This window comes from Heterocephalus glaber, unplaced genomic scaffold (genome assembly GCF_053883595.1).
Source record: "Heterocephalus glaber isolate CG9 unplaced genomic scaffold, H.glaber_assembly_v1.0 deba00001429, whole genome shotgun sequence".
In the NCBI taxonomy this organism is placed as follows: Eukaryota; Metazoa; Chordata; class Mammalia; order Rodentia; family Bathyergidae; genus Heterocephalus; species Heterocephalus glaber.
Genome location: NW_028258294.1, coordinates 23,198,850 through 23,210,948, shown reverse-complemented (window position 1 = coordinate 23,210,948; position 12,099 = coordinate 23,198,850). Strand labels below are relative to the sequence as shown.

Genomic DNA, 12,099 nt, shown 5'->3' with positions numbered 1-12,099 from the left:
AGGGAAGGGTCTAGAATAGATGTAAGGTTTCTGTCTCTGACTGGTAGTTCCTTTTACTGAAGATTGTTATTTTGGAAGGGAACATTTTGTTTTGTGTTTTTAGTCATGGGAACAGACTATTCATAAATAGGAACCTTTATGTGAAAGTGATACTTTTTTTTTTTTTTTTGGTGAAAAGCAGTTGAGTCCATTGTCAGTTTGTCTTTTTGTTGTTGTTGTTGTAGGCCAAAGCCAATTTTGAAAAAGAAGAAAGGTGGAAAGAACTTAAACGACTTCGAGGTGAGGATACATGGATGTTACCTGATGTGAATGAGCAAATTGAACAGTTCTCAAAGGTGAGTATTAACAGATTTACTTGATTTAATGATAACTCTTCTTTGCACTATTCAAGTTAATATTGAGAGGACAATTTTATACACTTTTCATAGGTTATAGAATGAGTATCATGTAGTTGGCATTATTTGATAGTTTTATTTCTCTGTCAAAAATACTGTACTGTAATGTTTTGGACATCAGGGCGTTGAAAGATTTTGTTATTGAATTGGCTTGTGGAACACTTAACTTCAATTTCTGATCACTTGTGGCAAATTTAAAGAAATGCAACATTATGGATTTTAAGCTTTTGGTCTTGATGTTTAGGACTCAAGCCTTGGTTTTCTACTTATACTTTTTAAAAATTTATTTTTAATTGACAGTTATTTTGTATATTTATGGAGTATAGTGGGATGTTATGATCTATGCATATGTTGTAGAAAGATTCAGTCAAGTTAATTAACATGTCACCATGTATATTTTTTGAGTGGTGAGAACATTGAAATCTATTTTAATTATTTCATAATTTTGGAATGTATGTATATTTTTAAGGCAAGGTGTCACCATCATATAGTCCAGGCTGGTCTTGTAGCCCAGGCCTGACATTAAACTTGCAGTCCTCCTGCCTCAGCCTCCCAAGTGCTGGGATTACAGGGCATACATCACCATGCCCAATTTTAGAATGTATGTTATTATTATCTATGATCATTAAAACTGATTCCTCCAGTCTGACTGAAACTTTGTATCTTTTGCTCATCATCTTCCTTTTCTTATTCCTCTCCTTGCCTCCCCTCTAGTCTCTTCTTAAAATTTTAATCCATGTTAATTAAACTCACCATTTATCTAATTATCTATCTATGGTATCTTTATTGGTACATTTATTTATCTATATCTATTTTTTACCCTCATATGTATCTAATTACAGTATCTATCTTTACCATCTGTCTATCTATCCGTCTATTTATATTTTAGTACTGGGAATTGAACTCAGGGAAGTGCTACCATTGAGCTACATTCCTAGCCCTTTATTTTTTGATATGGGTATTTGGTAAGTTGCTCAGATTGGCCTTAAACTTGCAATTTCCCTGTCTTGGCTTCCCAAGTAACTGGGATTATAGACTTTTGATACCATTTCTGGCTTGGTCTGATAGTCTTGTATAAATTTTTTGGGAGTGTACAGAAATATGTGTGTGTGTGCGTGCACCTGCATGTGTGTGTATGTGTGTGTGCATATACACATGTATTTGTATGTATGTATTTGATTACATCTATCACATGAATCAACAAATAAAACAATTTTCATCCTATGTTTTGGTATGAAATCTGAGCTATATGATTTATTTAATAGTGCCTATATTACAGAAAGCATGTTAAAGTTTCTTGAAAGTTTTTATTTAGTGATTTTTTTATTTCCTTTCATAGAAGAGTTAAATTGTTTTTGGAATATGGATATTTTTCCTCTTAAAATGTTTTCTTTTAAAGTAAAATAAAAACTAAATTCCTTTCCTATCTGCTGATTATAGGAACATTCTCTGAAGAAAAAGAAGAAAAAAGAAAAGCATTCAAAAAAAGAAAAGAAAGAGAAGAAAAAAAAGAGCAAGAAACAGAAATATGAAAAAAGTGAATCAACTGATAGTTCATCAGTAAGTACTAAAACTAACCAGTATAGAGAAGCCACTAATAGAGAAAATTTTATTTAAAAGAATAATATAGGATAACTTCAAATATATGAGAATTAAAAAAAATACTGCTAGTTAATGACATGAAAATATTTGGGAGATACAGACGAAGATATACAGGAAATATTAGAAATGTATGTTTTGAGTTCCAGTTAAGAGGGTAGGGATTTGATTTGGGAATCATTACTAGTTGGAGGCATTAAGTGGATGAATTGCCTAGGGATACTGAGAAGAAAGATGAACATCAACACTGAAGTGCCAGAGAGGAAGTAAAAGAAGCTAAGTAAAAATAGTTGGAAAATTAGGAGAAACAGGAAAGAGGAGTTTTATAAAAATAAAGAAAAGAAGTTTCAAGACATTTAAGAATCTGTTATTCTTGTTTGTTTTTTCATAGAAAAAGTTAAATTTATGTTAAATTTGCTTTTTTTCTAGCTTTTGAAGGACTTACGTAGGTCATTGATTCTAAATCTTTCTTTTCTAATAAGTATTTAATTTATAATTTTCCCTCTTACCATTGTAAAAATCTGAAAATGTACTTTTTTTTTTAGCTCATGGGTTATATATAAGTGAATTTTTTAAAAAATTAAATTTTATTCGTACATTTTAGGTATACAATATAATGATATTCATCATTGGAAATTTGTACCTGTACATAATATATCTTGATTCTTATTTTTTTCCCATTCTCCTGCCCTCCCATCAACCTCTCCACCCCTCTCTGTGTACAAAGACTTTGTTTCCATTTTTTCCTTTTCTCATGTTAATTCCATTCCCTTCTTTCCTTTCCCCTACCCTTCCCACTTCCCCTTCTCCTTTGCTTCTTTTCTTCCTATTTCACAATATCTATTATACATTTTGATCCTTATTTACACTTTCAGTTTCTCACACCAGAGAAACTATTTGGTATTTACTCATAGGTGCCTTATTTATTTCACTTAAGAGTATCACCTCAATGTGCATCCATGTAGCTATAAATGTCTCTAATTTCTCATTCTTTATCGCTGAGTAGTACTCCATGTTATAAAAAAACCATACATGGTACTGGCAAAGAAGCAGACCTGAGGACCAGTGGAACAGATTAGAAGATGAAGAGACACTCAGCCACCTCATCTTCGACAAAGGAGCCAAACACCCTCATTGGAAGGAAGATAGCCTCTTTAATAAATGGTGCTGGAAAAATTGGGTTTCAACTTCCCAAAGATTAAAACTATGCCTATATTTCTCACCATGCACTAAACTAAAATCTAAGTGGATCAAAGATCTAAATATTAAAACAGAAACACTAAACCAGCTGGAAGAGAGGTTAGGTAAAACTCTTGAAAACATTGCTGTGGGAAAAGATTTTATAAACAAAACCTCAGTTGCCCGTGAACTAGCACAAAGAATCAACAAGTGGGATCTTTTCTTATTAAAAAGCTTCTGCACAGTGAGAGAAACCACCGACAGTGTGACGTTTCTCCCATATTGTGGGATTTTTACCACCTGTTCCTCAGAGGTCTACTATGTAGAATCTATAAAGAACTTAAAAAAATCAGACCTCCCAAATTTAAAGACGCAATCTGAAAATGGGCATCTGAAATAACAGACATTTCTCAGACAAAGAAGTAGGAATAGCAAATAAACATATGAAAAAATGTTCAACATCACTGATCATTCAAGAGATGCAAATGAAAACAACGCTGAGATTCCACCTCACTCCAGAAAGAATGGCTGCTATCATGAAATCAACCAATAACAAATGCTGGCAGGGCTGTGGGGAAAGAGGAACCCTGCTCCACTGTTGGTGGGAGTGTAGACTAGTGCAACCACTGTGGAAATCAGTATGGAGATACCTCAAATAACTAGGACTGGAAGTCCCATTTGACCCAGCTATTCCCCTGCTGGGTGTCTTCCCCAAAGAATTAAGAGTCATACCACAGTGATATATGTGCACCCATGTTTATAGTGGCACAGTTTGTAATAGCAAAAACTTGGAAACAGCCCAGTTGCCCATCAACTGGAGACTGGATAAATGAATTTTTGATTCTGCAGATTTTTGTGTATTTTATCAGTTATATTTTGTTATTTATTTTGGGCCTGTATATTGGCACATGCCTATAATCCTACCACTTTGGATGCTGATTTAATTTCCTTATTGTTATAGAACATACTTTGTATAATTTTAATTAAAAAATGATGGAGACCTATTTTATAACCTAGCTTATGATCTTTTTTGGTGAAAATACCATGTATATTTGAAATTAGTATGTATTCTGCTGTTGTGAGGTGTTGTGTTTTAAATGTCAATTAGGAAAATTTGGTTAATATTGTTTAGTCTCCTATATTCTTATCTTCTGTTTATCTGTTCTATCAGTTACTGAGAGAGCAGTATTGAAAGCTCTAACTGCAGTTGTTGATTTGTCTATTTCTGCTTTCAGTTTTGTTGGTTTTACTTTTTGTATTTTTAAGCCTTATTATGTATGTGTACATTGTGGATTATTCCATCTTGATGAATTTACTGATACTATGAAATGTTTTTTATTTCTTTGGGTGATACTCTTTTCTCAAGTCTGCTTTATTTTATATTGTTCTTTTTTATTATTTGTTTTTTCATGGTATATTTCTTTATATTCTTTTAGTGTTAATATCTATGTTTCTTTTATATTGAAAGTAGATTTCTTGCAGACAGTACACATTTGGAACTTTTTATCTAGCCTGTCAATTTCACCCACTTTAATTACAGAGTTGTTTTTTTTTTAGCATTTAATGTGGTGGCTCTGGATGAATTTTAAATATTTAATTAAGATTCATTAAAATTATATGTAAAAGGAGTGAATGGAGATGAAACTGTAAGAATTGATAGGGCCTTATAAACTAAAACCTGTAACTTTATTCAGTAGGGAATGTATCAGCTAATTAGCTGCGTTTATTAGAAAATCTCATAGTAGTCATTTGTTAAACAATATAGTTTATTTTTTCTCTCATATAAAAGAAATCAGAGAGGCAGTCTGGATTTACTGTGGTCTGGGACTAAGGCTTTTATCAGTTTGCTCTTTCATCATTGTTACAGAGTTGCCTCTTAGTCCAGATAACAGGAAGGAGGATATTCTTTTCTTTTTTGACTTTCAGAAAGTCCCACAGAATACTTTCATTTACATCTCATTGGACACTTGATCATGTTTCACTTGGTGTCATGGGAAGCACGTTACTTTTCAAAAGAAAATACTTGTTCTGTTGGTAGGAAAGAAGAGGGCTAACAGTGTTTGTGACAGGGAGCCATAGAGGAGAAGTAGTATGGTTCATATGTCCTTTATATTACTTTAAATGTATTACGGGTAGGGATTTGGAGAAGGAAGGGGAGCAGGAAAGACAAATTCAAGAGATTTGGCCATTCAGTTGTATAGGTGAGAGGTAAGAAGATCTGGTTCAAGACTCCTGCTTGTAGGATGGAAAGGAAAGGGATATGTATTAGTTGGTACTCTTTGTTGTAAGTTACAAAAATCAAACTTAAAGTGGCCTATGCAAGTTGGAAGTGGTGTTTGCCTATAATGTCAACATGTGGAAGGCTGAGGTTGATGGACTGCAAGTTTGAGGTCAGCTGGGGTATGTTTTGAGTTCAAGACCAGTAGAGACTACATAGTGAGGTATTGTCTCAAAACATTTTTGGGGGGCCCGGGGACTTAGCTGGCAAGCACAAGGTCCTGAAAAAAAAATTTTGGACTCATACGAAACAAGTGTAGGATTTATTGGAATATAAAATTTTATAAGATCTAAGTGTAGGAATCAGCTGGAGGTCAGGAATAGCTTGAGTTAGAATCATGAATGCTCTTAGTAGCCTTTTGCCATTTTCCATTTTTTCTCCTCTTAGCCTGCTTTTCTTTCTTGATACAGACCAGTTTTTGCTGAATTCCACTCTTCATGACAGAATTATCCTCTGCCAGTGCTTTTCCAGTTAACTTTCATTTTAGATAAGTCTTTGGGCTCGATTTCAAATTCTTGCAGAGTAATTTGGACTGTTACAAATTTGGTCAGGAAATGACTTTGGAACTAGTTGACTGTGGCTAGGGATGGAGGTAGGGTCCCATAGCAGTCATGGTATTTGCTGTGTGATACATTTGATAAGTACTTTGGAGTTGAAAATAGTAATTTTGGGGTAAGATGATCTTGAAATTTCTCACTTGGGTGATTAGGTGGTTATTGGTGCCAGGCATTACTCCGTTCAGTAATAGAGTGAAGAACAGGTGCTATAGAAGAAAGTGATGTGTTTATTTTATATTCTTGAGTTCAGCATGACATCCAAGAATAATAGATAGTTGATTATGTCCTTGGAAATTTGATTAGACAAATTTGAAAATCATCAGTAAAAGTTTGTAATGGTAAAAGCTTGGAAACAGCCCAAGTGCCCATCAACTGGAAACTGGATAAAGAAGACATGTTTTTTTAAAAATAAAATGGAGTACTACTCAGCCATAAAGAATGAGAAATTAGAGACATTCATAGCTAAATGGATGCATATTGAGGCCACACTTTTAAGTGAAATAAATAGGACACATGTTTTGTATACCTAAAATGTACCAATAAAAGAATTTAAGAAAAAAAAAGTTATCAGTAAAATTGTTAATAGTTCAAGCCATGCAAATGGATTTAATGGCCTAAGTGGAATGGTTAGAGAATAAAAAAATATAGTGGTCAAAGAATAAAACTCTAAACAGCATGGATATTTAACAACTGAACAAAAGACGAAGAATGTATGAAGGAAATGGAGAAGAAGCAAAGACTGGAAGAAGACCTGGAAAGTGTCCTGGAAGTCAAGAAATGGTGTTATTAGCCCAGTTATATTCAGTGGAAAGGTTTAGAGAAATAAAGACTGAAATATTTTGTTCATTTTGGCAATGTGGAAGCCACTGAAGAATTTTGAAGAAATTTCACTAGATTAATAGGGATAAAGCTGTCTTCTAGAGTTTAGAGAAAAGTTTGAAAGTAAGGGTGTGAAGACAATTGATGTAAACCACTCTTTCAGTAAGATCATCTTAGAATGGAAGTTGGAAGCTAAGTTGCTACTAGAAGGATACACAGTCACGGAAGGTCCTCTTTCTTCTGAAACAAAAAGTGGGAAATACTTCAACATATTTCTAGACCATTAGAAACCTTTGGTTGAAGCATAGAAGACACTATTTGATGGAGCAAAGTCCTGGAGGAACAGGAATGATTTGAATAAAAATCTTTGGAGGAGCATCTGCTTTGAAGGAAGAGTCAACAGGAGGTTAGAATAGTCAAGAAACTATAAATAATTTTGTTGGAGGTTATGTAGGGAGCAAAAGTGGACTAATTTTTCTTGACTGAGGCAAGAAGAGATCCTTTTCTGAGTGAATGGGGGATGTGAGTGGGTGGAAAGTTGAGGGTGTTGAAGAAGATGAAGATGTTTGTGCAGGTATTAAGCTAGGTACTGTGTTCAGGGATACAAAATAGAACAAAGCAGGTATAGTACCTGTCCTCATAGGACTTATTACTTAGTAGGGCATTAACCAGATAGTTACATAAATAAATGTAAAATGAGTAAATGCTTTAAAGAAGAGAAAGTAAGGGACTAGAAGGGAGAACTGACCAAGAATCAGTATAATGGAAACTCTAGTTTGGGTTGAAAGTCTATTTCAACTGAAGTTGTAGATCATGGTGATTGGATTTATCCAGAGTTGGACATTTGGTGGTGAAGCAACTGATGGCTTCAGTTAGTGAATTTAAGTGGTTGGTCTTTGTGTGATAAGATAGAGAAAACTCCTAATTATTAAAGAAAGCCTATGACAGAATCCCATGGAGCACCAAATTGTAATCATTTTAGTTTTTTTGGTTTTTTTGTTTTTGTTATCAGGGATCGAACTTGGGTCCTTGCTCTTGCAAGGCAGGTGGTGGAACCACTGAGCTAAATCTCCTGCCATTCATTTTAGTTTGATGTTAGCAAATTGGCACTCCTCTAAAGAAAATGATTTTTTTTCAGGCTGTATATACTGTTTTAGTGGAGGACATAAAGGATTAGGAACCAGGTTAGGCATGGTAGTACACAGCTGTAATCCTAGCTGCTCATTAGGTTCTGGCAGGAGAACTCCAAGTTTGAAGCCAGTTTGGACAATTTAGTGAGACTATATCTCAGAATAAAGAACAGGGTGGCTGAGGATGTAGCTCAGTGGTAGAGTGCCCCTGGATTGAATCCCTGCTAGCATCTCCCCCCCACCCCCCAACTAGGAACCAGGTCCCTCTAAGTTGATTTGATGATATAAATATGATTTTACCAAAAATACATTTATAGTGATTATCTTAATTTTAAGGTTACATAAACAAATTGGATTCTGTAAATCCAAATCAGTGCCTAAATAAGTAAATAAAATCTACATTGCTTTGGGAAATAGTTGACAGATGAGGTGGCAGAGCATAAATATGTTTATTCCATGGGGATCATACCTTTGGTGGACATAGTTTTGTTCTTTTTTTTGTTTTTTGATACCAGGTTTTGAACTTGGGACCTTGCGCTTACGAGGCAGGTGCTGGAACCACTGAGCTAAGTCCCCGGCCCCCATATTTTTGTTCTTTAAAGAAAGCTTATGTAACTTAAGAACTTCATGGAACAGAATGGTATCATTTAAGAAAATTGCTTTGCTATTGACTCATTTTTTCCCCTCAGCCTCAAATTTTCTTAGCTATACCTTAATAGGTGGTTCACACAAGGTAGTTTCTAGGATCTTTCCTACAATTAAGTTCTATATCTCCAAAGAATAGATTTTTAGGGTCAGCAGATTTAGATTCCTATCTTTGTCCTCACACTTGAATATCACATAAACTTGGGCAACTTACTTAATTTTAGGCAACTTTCTTTATCTGTAAAATCAAACCAGTACTTTTTAGCATCATTTTAAGTACTCAGTGTGACAGTTTATGTAAAAGTACTTAATATTCTATTTGAGATAAAAGAGCAGACCTGTACATTTATTGTAAACAAAACCCAAAACCTGGAGTAATGATAAATACACAAGGATGTTGACTGAATACTTAATTGATTTAATAATCTGGTGTTTAAACATTGCAAAATGCCTCACCAGCCTAGCTTTTACTTGAGACTTATGCAGTTTTAGATCTAGAGAAATCTCAAAAATTGAAACTAAGAGGCAAATGGCAAACTCATTTACTGTATTTGGGTGTCATTTCCCCTGTTTTAGAGTGACAAAAGTGTGAGTACTTGATGTTGGTAGGTACTGAAGCTCTGGGCTTAAGTGAATTATTTACCTAGCAGTTCTAATTTTTGTTTTTTACTTTCTATTGGCTCTGTAATATAATTGATAAGAAAATAGAAATAATTTGGTTGTGTTTTGCTCATAGTTTTTTTTTGGTACCGGGGCTCGAACTTGGGTCCTTAGCTTGTGAGGCAGGCGGTGGAACCACTGAACTAAATCCCTGCCCTAATTTGGTTGTGTTTTGTGTATTTAACTCAAAATAATTTATGTTTTCTTCCAATTTTTAGTGTCATTTTTTAAAGAGGAAATATGTTGTAAGAATTTTGTCTAGGAAGCTGAATTATCACCACTTAACAGCGTAGAAATTTTATATGAAAGTATGCAGATTAAACAATTCCACTTATATGCTAAATATTCTTAGAGCTCTGAGGATGAGTGGGTGGAGGCTGTTCCATCTCAGACTCCTGGCAATGAAAAGGCCTGGAAAGCGAAAGATGAAAAGTTAGAAAAAGAAGATGACAGCCAAGCTATTCAGGTATGCAAGCCACCTGATTTTAAAGAAAGAAGTTTCAACTTCTAAGAATAAGTGAATGTTAAAGTGAAAGATGATTAGAATTTCTTCTAGGGAAAATTAGACTTTGAAAACAGTATACCTTATGAATATTTGCTGAATATTTAGGCTCCCCCTTTTCTCCTGCTGTGAGAAAGAGTGCTTATCTCTATTCAAGTCTCTTAACATGTTTTCTTCTGGTAGCTGATAGAGAAGTGGCATTTCCCTCTTAATGTGCCTGCAACCTTACAATGTTACCTCTGTCTGATTAAATCCTTCTGTGGTCAGGAGAGTTCAGGTGCATTTTTTTTGGTACCAGGGATTGAACTTGGGACCTTGCGCTTGCGAGGCAGGCAGCGGAACCACTGAGCTAAATCCCCGGCCCAGATGCAGTTTTATTTCTCTTCACCTTATGTCATAATTTTCCTTATCAGTACTTACAGTTGAATGATTGTAGTTCATATTGCCTAAGAAAGAAGGTACACTCAAAGCAACAAATGAAGCAAGAAAGGCCAGCAGGACCTAATTTTTCATTTCTTGTTGCATGCCAAGCACTGTGCTTATATCTGTTATCTTGTTTAACCCTTTGAACAACACTGAAAGATAGGCATTTTATCCCATCTAATAGAGAAGAGATTAAGGCATACAGAGATTTGGAAACTTGCTTAAAGTTGTATAGTCATATAGGATTTGATACAGTTTGAGTACCTCCAAAATTCTTAATAATTTTAATTGGTTCAGTTTGAAGTGACTTCCTTTTTCTAACAGAGGGATGAGTGGATGACTGTTGATTTCTTGTCTGTTAAAACTGTGTCATCATCGTCACTTAAAGCTGAAAAGGAGATGACAAGGAAAATAGAGCGAGAAAAAAACCAAGCACTTGAACAGGTAAGAAAACATTTAAAATGCTTCAATTTTCTAATTTGCCTTTAATAAACTGATAAGACATTCATATAAATGCAAATTTACTTGTAAAATAGTTTATCTTTTGTGATATTTAAAAAAATTAATGAGAACTACTATGAAATGTGACATAAATTCTTTTAAAATGTTTCCTATAGAAAATCAATTTAAAGGTATATTGCATTTATAAATCTAGGACAGTGATGGTGAACCTTTTCAGTGATACAAACAGCCTGCTGTGGCTCGTGTGCCATAGGTTCGCCACCACTGATCTAGGGCATATACAGTTGATGGTAAATTGAGTTTAGGTGTTTAGGTTATTATCATTGAATTAAAACTGAATTCTTTGAACTTATGTTTCAACATACATATTGAGTTAGATAACATAAAAATGTTTATCTTTTAAGACACCTAAAATTTCTACATTTATTATTGTTACATTGCCGGTAGGAAAATAGTGGGAAATCTTTAGAGACCAAAAAATGAGACAGAAGCTTTCGGGAGGCTGAAGCAGGTGGATTGCTGCAAGTTCAAGGCCAATCTGGGCTACATAGTGAGTTCCAGGCCAGCCTGAACTACATAGCAAGAGCCTGTCACAGAAAACAAAATGAAACGAATGGATGAAAGAAAGAAAGAGAGAGAGAAAGAAAGAGAGAGAGAGAGAGGCAGGCAAAAGCATGAATCTAGAAAGCAAAGAAGTACTGAAGCTGATAGTTTATATCACATAATCCTGGTAATCTAGAACTTCAGTTTTAGGAATGCTTAGAGGTAGCAGATAAAGCAAGTTCCTAAGATAGGCAAGTCTGATTGATAAACCTCTATAATTCTAGGACCCACAGGGATATAGTCTTGATTAAAAGATGAACCTGGAAATAACTTTATTGAAAGCAAGAGAGCTTGCCTGTGTCCTTTAAAAAAATTTTTTTTTCCATTGTTGGAATTAAACCTCGGGGTTTGTACATGCAAGGTAAATACTTTACCCCTGAACTACACTCCAACCCACAGCCTGCTTACTTTGTGAAGTGTCTTGTATGGTAGAGGGGGTAAAATCTCCCACAGGAATGTATATGACATTGTAGTGGTTTATAGCTTGATTTGTAGGGTTTTATGGCTTGAATTCATGCTACATATGTGGTCTGAAAATCTTTAAGGGGAGAATTTATTTTAAAGTATTTTTGAGTTGGTAATGCCTTGAACTACTTGGGACACATAACCATGAGTCCTTTCTAGAAGATCATATTGTAAATCTAGGATTCACAGGTTTCCTAAAACAAAATTCTGTGGATATAAACTCACAAACTGAAAATCAGAAAATAGTGTGAAAATACACCTGCCTCAGCCTCCTAGGTGCTTTGGCTTCATTTTTTGGCCAAGAAGGAGAGCCATCTGAAACAGTGAATAATAGAATCAGCTCCACAAAACCTTGATGTCTTAGGATATTTAATAGCTTTAT

At 34.6% G+C, this 12,099-nt stretch overlaps 1 protein-coding gene across 7 annotated transcripts in view; it reads left to right on the top strand.

The window, feature by feature from the left end:
- Cwf19l2 (CWF19 like cell cycle control factor 2) overlaps positions 1–12,099 on the top strand; it is a 268,444-nt gene that overhangs the window by 1,778 nt on the left and 254,567 nt on the right. For all 7 annotated transcript variants that reach the window (XR_015451556.1, XM_087212140.1, XM_087212141.1 and 4 more), the window contains exons 2-5: positions 225–335; positions 1,836–1,955; positions 9,615–9,728; positions 10,512–10,631. Coding sequence is in view for 6 of the 7 variants with exons in the window: in XM_087212140.1 (XP_087068266.1) it covers positions 225–335; positions 1,836–1,955; positions 9,615–9,728; positions 10,512–10,631 (465 nt within the window). In the remaining variant the exon portion in view is untranslated. The remainder of the gene's footprint in view (positions 1–224; positions 336–1,835; positions 1,956–9,614; positions 9,729–10,511; positions 10,632–12,099) is intronic.